Below are 13,435 nucleotides of genomic sequence, written 5' to 3' on the forward strand. Positions count from 1 at the left end.
CTATTTTAGGGTGTGTGCTTGAGAAATGAGCGATCTACGAATCGAGGCTAGCCCCGATGGTAATAATGTGCCAATGTGTTCAACAAGCGGTAGCATGGATGCTTGCTGGTAGAGAGGTCTTCGAGCACTTAGCACTCGTTTTTCGTCTCATGCCGTCCTACCAATGGATTGGTCCTTACCGATCTAAAGCGATTTTTCTGAACATGGATACTCCTGAACCCGATTAAACTTTGTTCGGGACTAAGTTACATGGTTGTGAACCACTAAGTTACAGAAATCTCGGGGAGGAGGGAGTTTCCTTCATACTATTCATTTGAAACTTGTCATTGTTCTCCAAGCTACATACGTTTCAATTTCGGTATAAAAAATGTCATGCACATACATACCTGCATCCTCTACATGAAAAAAAATTGTTTAGAATTTTTGAAGCTCTAGAAATATGAATTTTTTTTACCGCTATAGTACAGCAGGTTCCAATGAACCTAGGTTCCATTGTGTATTTCCGCTTTCCGATTGTATTGTGGTAGATGATCCAGGGAGAAGATGACTATGAATATGGCATGGGCGACAAAATTTGCACAAGAAAAGTTAAAAAGGAACTATAGGTGAGATTTAGACAGGATCACACTTACAATCTTTACCTTGGGGACTTCTCTTTTTGGCTATATATTTTTGTAAGTCGATGTGTTCACTCAATAAAATTATTTCTTGATGCCTTTAGATCGACATCTTTTTCAATAAAATTATAAATATAAGCCTAATTGTGTATACGGCGTATGTTGTCCTTCCTCAGAAAGAAAACCTCTTCCTCGCATTCTTGCGTCTGCCACTGTCTCCCGTACGTACTAGCTACTCGCTAGTCGCTAGCATGACAGCATGCAGGCTCTGCAAGGGGTATGCAAAGGCATCTGAAAACATACCAATTTCTTTCTCACCTTCTCAATCACGTCAGTCTTCAGTGCGCCAGTAAAAAAACAAGTCAGTCCGGTTTAGATCGTCTGGACCTCATCTTTGCGCGTCCCCACGGCACCAAAAAGATCTGCTCAAAAGATCGCATCGCAGGGGCCAGGGGAGGCAAATTCAGCTGCACACACTTGCAGCACTTCTTGGTACAGAAATTTAGGCAGCCTAGCTCACACACACGACAATGAATGCAGAATGGTAGCTGTGCACGCCATGGTCCCAGCACACAAATGCTCAGATCTTGCAAAATAGTATAGGCTCGAAAAAGAAAGTTCAAAATCGATTTCTTATTCTCTCTCCAGAAACACACGAAGATACATGGCAAAATGAGCTAGATTGAATTATGGAAGATCCTATCACTGGGGTTTTTTTCTCCAGAAGCGGCCAAATCGTGAAAATTATGCTGTGGAATCTTGAGTGAGTTTCCCATATAAATAGACATTGCTTAAAAACCAAGGCATAAACATAATTCAGTATAAGCTCAAAAAGAAAGTTCAACGTCGATTTCTTTTTTTCTCCAAAAAAATACAGGATGATCCATGACAAAATGAGCTCAACTGAATCATGGACGACCCTATCACTGGGTTTCTTTTTCCAGAAAAAAAAAACGGCCAAATCGTGTAAATTATGTTGTGGAATCTTGAAATAAGTTTCCAATCTAAATAGACGTTTGCTTTAAACAGAAGCCTTGTCTGTCACCATATTCATAGATGCAAGGACCATAGGTTCATGGGCAGGGCCTGTTCATGGGTCTTAAGCTAATACCATCATAATGATGTACAAATCAGATTAGGAGCTTCAGGTCTTCTAGGCATAGCTCAATCTCGAAGAAGTGATTTCTACCATTAATTTTGTACTAATATGTCATCAAACAACGACGGTGCTGTTTTTTTTTTCTGTAAAACTTACTTTCCCAAAAGCCTAGTTACAAGCATTATAATTTCCATAAAGTTATCTAGATACTTTTGCTTTTGTAATATTAAAGGTCCAAGACTAGTAATGCTTAATTGAACACTTCACATGGTGGCATGTATATTTTTGTGCATAGAGGAGAGTAACATGCTGCACTCATGGCCATTAGTCCTACATCTGCATGAACTTGGCAAAACATGCATGGCCTCAAGGAAAGGAGTTGCGACCACAAGGATAACTAAACTAGGAGCATTAGCATGTGTCCCCCTTATCTTGAGTTATCTTGTATTCAATTCCATAGGATACCAACTCATTCATGTGCATGGAAAAAACCAAACCTGCATTATCAAAAGATTGGGCAGGTGAGCTGCATGATTGAGTTAAGAAAAAAGGACCTGCAGCGTGGCTCCCTAGTCCCTACTCATGGTCATGTTTAAATATCATACACTTGGTCAAAATTCACAACAAGTGCATGCACTATGCCAATGTAGCGAATGAGTGTCAATATTGTAGTTACCATCTAGTACTTGGTGCCTCTCTTTGTAAAAGTACACGATAAAGTTAAGTTGCAACTTGCAGGTAATGCATTGTTTCTTTCCTGATGATCCTTGACCAAAGTCTAGACATGCAATTGGCAATATGAAAATTAAACGTCTATGTTTAAGTTGCTGCATACCCAACTTGTTATTCTGGAAATTTGGAAAACATAACTTGACTCAAAAAAAAAAAAAATACTACCATTCCACTTGACATGTATTGCCCATTTTCTGAAAATAAAGTAAGTCCCTATCCAACTTCTACAAAAGGGGCCATCATATAACCTAGAGCTGCAATCGAGTAGCCTTCTCCGATTGTATTGACAAGAAAGACACAGAACTTAATTGAACAGATTGAAGTGTGCATGTTTCATACTCCAAGAGATGCTAAACATAGGAGTTGAAGTTTAACCAGGTCTACCTACGCAATTAAGTATAGATACTCTTTTGCAATACATTTAGCTGTCGAGCCTCCATTTTCTTTATTGCATATTCAGTGTGCATGCACATACAAAACAACAGAATATCTAATTTTTCAGGGGTAACTGGGGACAAAAATCTTATCACCTGATTCACGATTTGTTGGAAACTAGAGAGGGTGTGCATGGTCTCGGTGCAGGTCCAGTCTTCATCCTGGCGTTTGGGAACTTGAAGCACCATGAACACTGAATAGAAAGCAGAACAGGCAATGACAAGGCCACGTGAGATTATCATCACATACATACATATTGCCATTATTCTGGTACAGGATTAGCAATAAGCAGGGGCACAAGGAAAGATAATGAAATGAATGGGAGGATGATTTATTTAGATCCGTTAAAATCGTTGTGATGATTAGATTCTCGACAGTACCTCCTAACATAAAAATGACCTCCTCGGTTCCTCTAAAGTTTGACAAACTGCATAATACTTAACATAAGCATGTATACATTAGTCAGCACACAATGTATCTAGCCATAACGGCTTCCCCCAAACCATGTGATGGAATACCTGTCTCCAAAGAAGCAAGCAAAGCGACATCGCTGATTTTGTCCCTGATATTTTACGGAATCTGATACAGATCTGCCATTATAAATCTATAAAAAAACAGTTCACCAATTGTCCTGTGATTCCTATTCTTCAGCAAAGATAGGTGTTCCCCAAATGCCCAATGCTTAATAAGATATATAAGAGAGCCACTAATCTGCAAAGGTCATGCAACGCAAGAAATTAAATCAATTCACCCACGCAAATCCCCTCCTCTGTACCCTCAAGAGAGGCAGGTTGTCATGGCCTCATGGACCCGTAGAGGTACTGTAGCGCATAAACCGGTATGACAGCACGTACCAGGGCCGCAGATCTAGTTTTTTATGGTGTGGGTTAGCAGATTATATCAGTCACGTAGACTGAATTGTTAGAAATAGAGCTTGAGGAGTTCAGAGCATATAGTCATGTCAACCTTGTAAGCTGCTTATAGCTTATGACCATTCAAGACAATAATTGGTCTCTCAATCCCAAATCAATTGTACATTTCTCCCTGCTTTCCCAGCCATGAACTCGGTTAGTTTACTCATGACACAAGTTGTCTTGCACCAAATGAAAATAATACTACTACCTTACAGTCAAATTCAAGAATCCAGCCAAAACCAGCTCGTTGCTTGCAAGTCCTGCCCTGTTAGGTTGTCAGCCACGCATTCAATTAGACAGACCTGGCAAAAAACTTGATTGTGTTGAATCTGAGATCAAAAAATATGGCTGGTGCTAGTACTACATGATAGCGCACGATAATTAAATCGCACGGTCCATACTCCCTCAAATGTCACATCAGGCGAGACCAGGCAGTACCCTGACCTGAACAAGTAATTGTCTACCAGCTATTCCAAGCGGACCACAAGTGCAAACTATAAATTGCTGCAAAATTTATCAACCCATCTCTTCCAGCTAATCCATCCATACGATCGATGCAGAGGCTGAGGTTACAACCTCCATTGTCTAAATGATCCCTCCGCTGACTGGGTACAGTAAATGGACAGTTCAAAATGCACAGTAAATGGACTCTTATTGGCAATAGACTGCCAAAGCCAGGTTAAGGCCCTGTTTGCAACCCAGGATTCTCGCAGGAAACAATTTATTTCCTGCGGAAAAAGGAATATATTCCTTAGTCCCAAAAACGGGACCTTACAATGGTTGAGCTAATGACAGTGGTTACTCACACATAGAGCCTCCAACCACCAAGGCACATGGAAGCAGTGGTAGGGCCTACTCTATTCTACTCCACCTCTTGGATGGCTGTGATTAGGCCACAATGGCCAGGCACCAACTTTGAAGCACCATCACCTGATCATTCCTCATCGGCAGCTAGCTAGACGCTGAAACTACATATTCTAACCTCACCATCAGCAGCAGCTACACACTGAAACCAACCAAATAGATATTCTAACCTCAGCAACTTTGAAGCCCTTCACTTTGATTCTTCCTGTCTACCTAGGTTTAAAAAATACTATGCTCTCCCAGTCCAAGATCGAATGCACTGAGCTGTGCCCTCATGTACCAGAGAAAATATTAATTCATCACATGGGCACCCCCCAAAGCTCCCCTTGGTAGGCTATAAATGCCTGCCCATGACATCTGCATGGTTCTCTACACCACACACCATCACCACATACAGGAAGAACCTAACACGTTTTCCTCCCAGTAGTATGGCCATGAATCATATCTCCCAGGAGCACCCCAATGCATGGCCATGGGGGGTAGCCATGTACGCGAACCTGCACTACCAGCAGTACCACTACGAGAAGGAGCACCTGTTTGAGAAGACCCTGACGCCCAGCGATGTGGGCAAGCTCAACAGGCTGGTGATCCCCAAGCAACATGCCGAGAGGTGCTTCCCTCTTGGTGGCGACTCCGGTGAGAAGGGCCTGCTCCTGTCCTTCGACGACGAGGCTGGCAAGCCATGGCGGTTCCGGTACTCGTACTGGACGAGCAGCCAGAGCTACGTGCTCACCAAGGGCTGGAGCCGGTACGTCAAGGAGAAGCAGCTGGACGCCGGGGACGTTGTGCACTTCGAGAGGGTGCGCGGCCTCGGCACCGGCGACCGTCTGTTCATCGGCTGCAGGCGCCGCGGCGACGTTGGTGCACCAACGGCAGTGGCACCACCTCCCGCTGTGCGTGTCGTGCCTGCGTCTGGACAGAACACCAGGGAGCAGCAGCAGCCATGGAGTCCAATGTGCTACAGCACATCCAGCTCGTACCCTACAAGCCCAGCCAACTCCCATGCCTACCGTCGTTCAGCGGAGCATGATCACAGCGACATGCATCATGCCGGTAAGATTAAGAATGCATGAACTGAAGAACAAAGCAAGATGCAATACCATTTCATACCTCTCTGGCTTAACTAACATCGTTTCTGGTGAACAATCGCAGGAGAATCCCAGTGGGACGCAGACACCAGGAGCTGTAGTGCAGCCTCGGCACCGACGAGGAGGCTCAGGCTGTTCGGCGTGAACCTCGACTGCGGGCCAGAGCCAGAGGCAGACACCGAGATGGCAGCACCAGCGATGTACGGCTACGTGCACCAGAATCCCTACGCCACCGTGTCTCCAGTGCCCAGCAACTGGTCAGTCCCGAAACATCATTAAGTTAAATGATTGATCACGAAAAGCAGCCACATATAAATCTGACAATTGACCAATCAAGAACTTAATATATTGACAGGGGCAGTTCATGAATAGGATGACGAGCAGATCTGAGGCCATGCGTTGCACGGTGGAACAAGTTACTACCACCACCACCACCAGCCTACTACTGCTGCTCTGCACCAAGTGACATGTTTGAATTGACCCGTGGAAGGGAAAGGAAGGAAGTGGGGAGATCCCATGTTCCCCCGTCAATCTTCCATCCACCCATCCATCGATCACCAGGAAGCCCTTTGTCTGTTTTTTCTTCACTTTTTGTCTTCCAGAAACCCTATTTTCTGTACGGAACCCTGGCAGCACGGTTGGGTGCGGAGAGGTTTCAGGAAACATCAAGTTAAAGAGAGATGGAGAGAGAGAGCTAGACAGACAGACTTGTGTATGTATGTGTCATGTCTGAGTGAGTGAGTGCTTGAGTGGGTCCAAGAAGAAGCTCCGAAGCTGATGTATCCTCTCCTGCCTCCTCAAGAAACAAAGTAACATTCCCATGGAGATTTTGTTCTCTCCCAATCTCCCCTCTGTTCTACTGTTGTACAGTTCATGCAATCAATTGCTAGTGTAGATGCTTTCACTTTTGCAATCAATAGGTTCAATGCTTTCACTTTCACCTACAACCAGCAGGGGTGTGCATGCGCAATGCATTCCCTTACTTTAAATAGTGGCTATAATCACTATGTTTCCTTCAAGACATTAATCCCTGTTAGGAAAAGGGATTGAGATCAACTAATTCATGCGGAATACATGAAAACATTGCCACTCTAATAAAGCCAATGCCCAACATAAAGAACTGATGTGGCGTAAATGATACCAACATCTGGAGATTTTCATGTCTTAATATTTAGTTAAGTTGTTGGTCTCTACCTTTTTGTTCCCCCCGAAAGGAAAAGTTTAACAAAAGGTGAATGCACAAGTGGGCTTAGCTCTCCCTAATAGGATACTAAGAAAAGGCCGGCTAAGTTAATGGTCTAAGAGACGCCAAGTCCAGACACAAAAGGCCGCTAAACTCCAATAACCAGCAAGATTCCTCACAAACATGTAGCAAAAGAAAAATAAGTTATGTCTCCTGCTTTTGTTGCCTATGTAAAAAAAAAAAACTAGCATGAGGCAAACAACATGTTATTATTCTGGCCAGTCAATGTTTCAAAGTAGATGCCTGGAAATGCATGACCTAAGCTAAACTGACTTCGAATACCTGCTCTTAGGTCTTAACAGAGGGCAAGCCGTAGCTACCTCTAAAAGATTAACCGAGCTGTCAGCTTGTGAAACACGCCGAAGCTAAAATAAAGTGCCCGGAGAATCTAGATTAAAAGCCTAACACCTAGGTAACCCAAACTGGTGCAAGCACTTGTTGTAAAGACTAAAGATTGCAGGTGCAAGTTGCCTGAGAAGTAGGTCTTGCTACATGGATGTACTTAGTGGAGAATACTGAGACAAGCTATTAAACAAGGTACTATATCATTCGACTGATTAGGGGATTAAATAATGAATATGCAGGCTGCAGGTTCATCTTAATGAGACTTGCATCATCAACTGTGATAATGACGATTAAACTAGCAGGCTACGACTGTATCAACAATGAGATTTCCTGTCTACTGCTAGAACACGAGCCATGTGCAGTGCAGGAGGCTAAGCCTTCCCTAATTCCAAAAATGTGAAACTTATCCTAGGGTTACATAATTAACACTTGAACACCAAATGTAATTTATCTTAGCACTAGCACAAATGAGCATGTGGTGCAATTATGATAAAGCAGACGTTGTAAGTTGTAACACATACCAAGAAGAAGGGATTATCAAAGGTGGATCCGCAAAGTACAAACTAATCACATCATTCACGTAAAGACTTGCTGGTAAATTTACAGTTTTTAATCTGGGACCAAACCTATCAATATATTATACCCTACTGAGTAGCATTATAGCGAAAAGTCACTGCCTGGGACACAACAAAATACAGGACTACCAAAGAAACATCAAGGTAAAACATGAACACATATGACAATGCCATGAGAATGCATCAGACGAGTGAATGGCCACCCACCCCAGGCAAATGGGGTACCAGAGGCCCGATCGACCCACAAACTGGACCTACTATATGCTGGCCATGATACACCCATCAGGCATCAGCCATTGGATCTCGTTGCTTTCCAAATAAGTCACTGCCTTCATGGGGCTCATGAATAAGCATGGTCCACAAGAAACGCGCTGGCCTGATGAATGTTCATCTCTTACTGTAGTTATATGCATTGTTTGCCGTTTTCCTCAGTCCCTGCTAGTGGTTTTAGATGCCAGCTTTTGTACAGAAACAGTACTTTCCTTGAGAAAACATGCTCAGGACATAGAGATGCTGGGCCACTGGAGGAGTCTAAGGGCATAAGACATTTCTGGTTGTACTATGAATCTATGGTGTGGAAACTACACATATATTTAAGCTGTTAATGATAACATATGGACAAACATCTAACTGTATTGAGATTTTCTCCCATGTCTTCTTGTGGTACCGAGAGAATGAGTAGGTCTCGGGATTGTTGTCAGATATGCCTCAACAAAGAAATTAGTTTGATATATATACTTTTGAGCAATGCAAGTGACGAGAGTTGCCACAGGAAGAAAAACACAGTATCAAAATTTAGGAATCAGTTTTGTCACAAACAAAAGAAACATGTGTCTGTGATGAGGAAGCAGCTACATGCCATCATATAATGAAAATGGGAGCTCAAAAAGTGTAAGGCATTATTTCTAGAATATTCAATATTCTTGTCCTTTAGCATGTTGATGCCAACCCAAGACTGTAGACAAAGAAAACATTATTGGCAAATAAATTTTGCATAATGTCCAAGCACATTACTAGAGCTTCAGGCAATCTGGTTTCCAAATGTATCAGAAGAGATGGATCACAAAAGTAAGTTATATATTGATTTTTCTTGAATGAAAAAAGTTATAAAAGGATTAAAACATACACAAATAGGTTTGTAGTAATGCAACGATTTTCCAATAAGGCAATAACAATGATGTTCAATGCAACAAAATGAAAGAGTATGAAAAATGAAACAAGTGTTACGCAGAACACATGAGAGAACCACCAAGGAGAGAATGGGACATACCACTTTCAAGAGATCGTGATTTTGGAGTGGAGACAATGATGAGAATGATGAAATCAGAGCTAACCAAGATGTATGTCAATCAGTGCAGCTATCTACTGCAGCACACTAATATACAACAGTGCCCATTATTTGCAGCTTTCTGAGACACTCAAATCGACAGGGGTCTAGGAAAGAAAAATCAACTTTAGGCGTATATTTGTACCATGATAAATCTTGCATACCAAAGAAGCATTTTCGTATGATGTATGACATAACTACTGTACAAGATAAGAGCTGCGTAGGTCACTCAGTTTGTTCAAATGATCAAGGACCCACATCTGTGCTTCCATTTGCTATGCACAGTTCAGATGATACTGCTGATATTACACCGAATGGGGTCAGCAGCATGACATTATTGACTTGAATGGCCAATCTCTCAGTATAAGTCCTGACATGGATCTTTAAAGCAGCAGAACCACTACCCACAGGACAATAATGTGCTACATGATGAGGGCACCACTTGAAGATGATTGCTATTCCTGATTCAGTTCTCAATCCACAGAAGTCCCCACAAGAACATGAACCATCCTTAAAATGGTGAAATCTACTGATATCTCTGACAATGACCAGAAGTTCCATAAAACGTGTTGCAACTTTCATGAACTCATGAAGAATGGTATTCTCCACGGATCCTAAGGTTTTCCATATTCTACTATAACTGGTACTACTAGAATGTAAGATGATTAAACAAAGGCCAGTGCCAACCTCTCAGTGTGGTGTTTAAGCAGCTCCTGGCTCCTCCTTTTGTAGCCATGAAAACATTATGCAGCAGTAGTGTTATGCAGGTCACACCGTGTACTGGCCCTGTGAGCAAATGTTGGCATCTCACGGTAAATTCAGTCCAAATATATGGATCAGCCATTCTAGGTGTTCTATCCTCAAAATTTTCTCCCAGTTTCAACTGCCAGCATATTTACTGTATCGGAATGCCAAATATAGTTTCCACCATTGTCAGATTCAAGTGGGAAAAATGCTCGGTTGCTGTTCTGGCTATTATTACATGCAGCCGCTGGCCCTCAATTAACAATGCTAAACTTGCGCATGTACTCAGGATAGCAGAAAAAATGACATCAGCCAACAGTACTCCTTCCCCTTGTGCTCTATAAAGACCATTATACACCTGTCCAGCAAGCAAGGAGCTCCATGTAACTGCAGTTTTCTGTGGCATCTTTTCACAAATCAATCGCTCATCCTTAATCTTATTAGATTTTGCATAAACATCATGAACTACAGTACTGACAGAACTGTTGGAGTCCAGTGAAAGCTTGAGGGCCATGGCATGTAACTGCTTGCATCTACAGAAGCATATCTTGGCATAACATGCAGAGCGCTGAAAAGGTAAATTCACTCAGGTGCTAAATCCACTCAGGTGCATTTCTGAAAAAAGCTTCATAACTTGCATACATCTCCACTATGAGTACCCAGCAATCATGGTATTCCATGACACTATTCTTTTGACAGTCATTGGATAAAAAACATGACGAGCACAATCATTCTGGTCACGTTCTGTTAACAGACTGATAAGAATATTGCATGTGAGAGTATCTGTTACCAGACCAAGATGAATAGATAACCAATGACAGCTTTTCCCAACCAAGAGGGCAAGAGGGACCTCCTCTCTGCACATAGCAATGCCACGACAAAAACAAGGTAATAATTTAAGGAACTTTCCTATCTCAGATTGGCTCCTGTTGCTTACTTCCTATAATGCAGCGATATAACGGTGTCGGCATGGCAGCATGTACCATGAACACAGTTACAAACCCATCCATGCCAACATGTAAATTAACATACAAAGATCACCAACATCAAGTCTACTAGCCCGACGACATTTTAGCATAAGGTGATTCAACCATAAAGCGAATTTTTGGAACCTGGGTTCAGCGGAACCTGATTAAACTTACCCGACCACTAAGTTATATAGTTACCCAATCACTATTCATCTGAAACCTGTGATTTTTTCCTAAGCTACATACTTTCGAATTTGGGTAAAAATTGGCAGGCATATACATACGTGCATCCTCTACATGCAAAAAAATTATTTTGAATTTTTGGAGGTCCGGAAATATGGATTTTGGGACGGTACAGTAAATCAGGTTCCATTGAATCCAGGCTCCACCACGTATTTTCGATTCAACCAATGAAGTTTTCCGCTTCCTTGAACAGTACTATGTAGTCTGTGAACAGGCACAAAAGGTTAAGACTTAAGAAAAAGAGACGCAAGCAAAATAAAATTCCCTGTATAACTCCTCCCGAAAAAATGCCAAATACCAATACACCAACAAAACCAACCACAGTAGTAGTACGCATAATCATCTTTTAAGGAAAACTGCAAGGGGTGCCCCTACAGTATATACAGTGGCCGAAATTTGCATCCAGAGGGGTTTGAACGCAGGTGGTACACATAATCATTTTTTAAGGAAACCTGTAACGGATGTCCCTGCAGTACATACACAAACCGAAATTTGCCTCCACGAGGGTTTCACTTCCGCATATACCTGGCATATGTTGGGCTGGGCCAAGGAAAGCCCGAGGCAGGAAAACTAGGCCCAGGCCCGGGAAAAAAGCCCGGAAGCCGGTCGGGCAGGCGCGCCTCGGGTTGCCTCGTTAAAGAGGAATCCTATTCATCACCCGCGGGTGATGAGTACAAACCATCGCCCGCGTGGTGGTGAGTTTGGGCCGCGGCCCATCAACAGGCAGGGAGCAGTAGGCCACGGGTTTTTCGGTTTTTGACAAGTTTTTTCTGGTTTTTCTTGGGTTTCGGTTTTCTTTCGATTTTTCTTCGATTTTTTCTTTTTCCTGTTTTTTTTAACAAATTTTAAAGTCAAGCAAATTTTAAAGTTAAGAAAATTTCAAATTCGAACAAATGTTTAAAGTAAGCAAATTTTTAATCTGAGCAAATTTCAAATCTGGGCAATTTTTAAATCTAAGCAAATTTCGAATCTGGGCAAATTTGAAATCTAAGCAATTTTCGAATATGAGAAAATTTCAATTCTGAGGAAATTTCAAATCTAAAGAAATTTCAAATTTGGGAAATTTTGAAACAACCGAACTAATGGGCCAGGCCCATTAACGGTTCCCCCTTAGCGATGGTTAGCACCTCCCCTCGTTAAATCGTGTTTTCAGGCTACCCAGGCCCGGCCATCGGGCCAACAATTCTAGGCGCAGGCCCAGGATTAAAGGGCCAGCCCATGGCCAGATATACTTCCGCACAGTATTTTTGTTTTCCTATTTATTAGAATGAGATCTACATGTTGAAAACAAAGTTATTAGAAGAGGACCTGCTGCTGTTTTAGGCGCATTACTGGAGAACAATCCCTACAAGAGGTACAAAAAGATGTCCCCATACATAATGACTAGACAACATAACTTCAAGACCCATCAGTTCAGTACAGCCCAGAAACACACAGATTCTTTTTTTTTATAGCAACTCCTGCCCAGATCACCTCGTTCCATAGCCAGGTACAGTTCCTTACGGCACCTCTAATTCTAACTAACCAACTTAAATTTCTGCATATGTGCTTAATTACTAAATTGTCACAACAGACAACCGTACACAAACAATGAACGTCGAAAGCTAACATCTAACTGCATTGAGCTTGGAATACACCACATCGAAACGGTAGAGCTAGATATAGGATAAGTACGAGGTAAACCAGATACCTCTCGGTGGGGCTTTCCGTCGAGCAGCACCGGTGCACAACGACCGCGATGCCTTGCCTCGGCCGAAACTACCAGCACCAGCCGCTCGGGGATGCAAACACCGCGCGCTTCGGGAGGCTAGAGCCGCGGCGCGACGAGGAATGGGGAGGAGGAGTAGACAGCGCCGGGTAGACGTTAAGGATACGAAGGAGGGAGTTGATCGGGAAAAAAACAGAGGGAGGAAGATGAAGAGGAGGAGGTGGAAGAGATGTACGTACTAGTTTTTTCGGCCTTTGGGCTTCGGGGTTTCTGTACAATTGAGTCTGGGCCTTCGGGCTGCCCAGGTTCCAGTATTTAATTATTTATTTATGGTGGCTTATTGCAGTATTAGACTCTGGGCCTCTAGGCCACCCAGTTTATACAAATGGATGTGGTGGTGTAAGTGTTTTCTTCTTCGAGAGAGAGGAGTTATTTTTTGATAAAAGTAATATATTAATATCGAGAGATACCAATCTCGCAAGCGTAATACCCTAATGACAATGTAATATACACACAGCTAAAAAAAAAAGAGG

At 42.5% G+C, this 13,435-nt stretch overlaps 1 protein-coding gene and 1 long non-coding RNA gene across 3 annotated transcripts; one reads left to right on the plus strand and one right to left on the minus strand.

Moving 5' to 3' along the window:
- Positions 1 to 1,935: 1,935 nt before the first annotated feature.
- On the minus strand, positions 1,936 to 13,179 carry LOC127294307 (uncharacterized). The gene is made up of 3 exons (XR_007846530.2): positions 12,885 to 13,179; positions 2,979 to 3,076; positions 1,936 to 2,213 (listed from the first exon to the last, which is right to left on the minus strand). It is a non-coding gene; the product is annotated as an uncharacterized lncRNA (long non-coding RNA).
- Positions 4,997 to 6,594, plus strand: LOC127294306 (B3 domain-containing protein Os11g0156000). Of its 2 annotated transcripts, none has more exons than XM_051324091.1 (3): positions 4,997 to 5,714; positions 5,814 to 6,006; positions 6,087 to 6,594. In XM_051324091.1, coding segments are annotated over exons 1-3 (897 nt in total). In that variant the 5' UTR covers positions 4,997 to 5,011; the 3' UTR covers positions 6,088 to 6,594. The 2 variants fall into 2 exon arrangements, with proteins under 2 accessions (XP_051180051.1, XP_051180050.1); XM_051324090.1 differs by having other exon boundaries at positions 6,105 to 6,594.
- Positions 13,180 to 13,435: the final 256 nt, after the last annotated feature.

Source organism: Lolium perenne, chromosome 4 (assembly GCF_019359855.2).
Source record: "Lolium perenne isolate Kyuss_39 chromosome 4, Kyuss_2.0, whole genome shotgun sequence".
In the NCBI taxonomy this organism is placed as follows: Eukaryota; Viridiplantae; Streptophyta; class Magnoliopsida; order Poales; family Poaceae; genus Lolium; species Lolium perenne.

Bases quoted from the DNA above. Each gene is read 5' to 3' on its own strand.
- LOC127294306 (XM_051324090.1), top strand. From the start codon at position 5,012: ATGACATCTGCATGGTTCTCTACACCACACACCATCACCACATACAGG. The intron at 5,715-5,813 runs GTAAGATTAAGA...GAACAATCGCAG, and splicing joins CAGCGACATGCATCATGCCG to GAGAATCCCAGTGGGACGCA.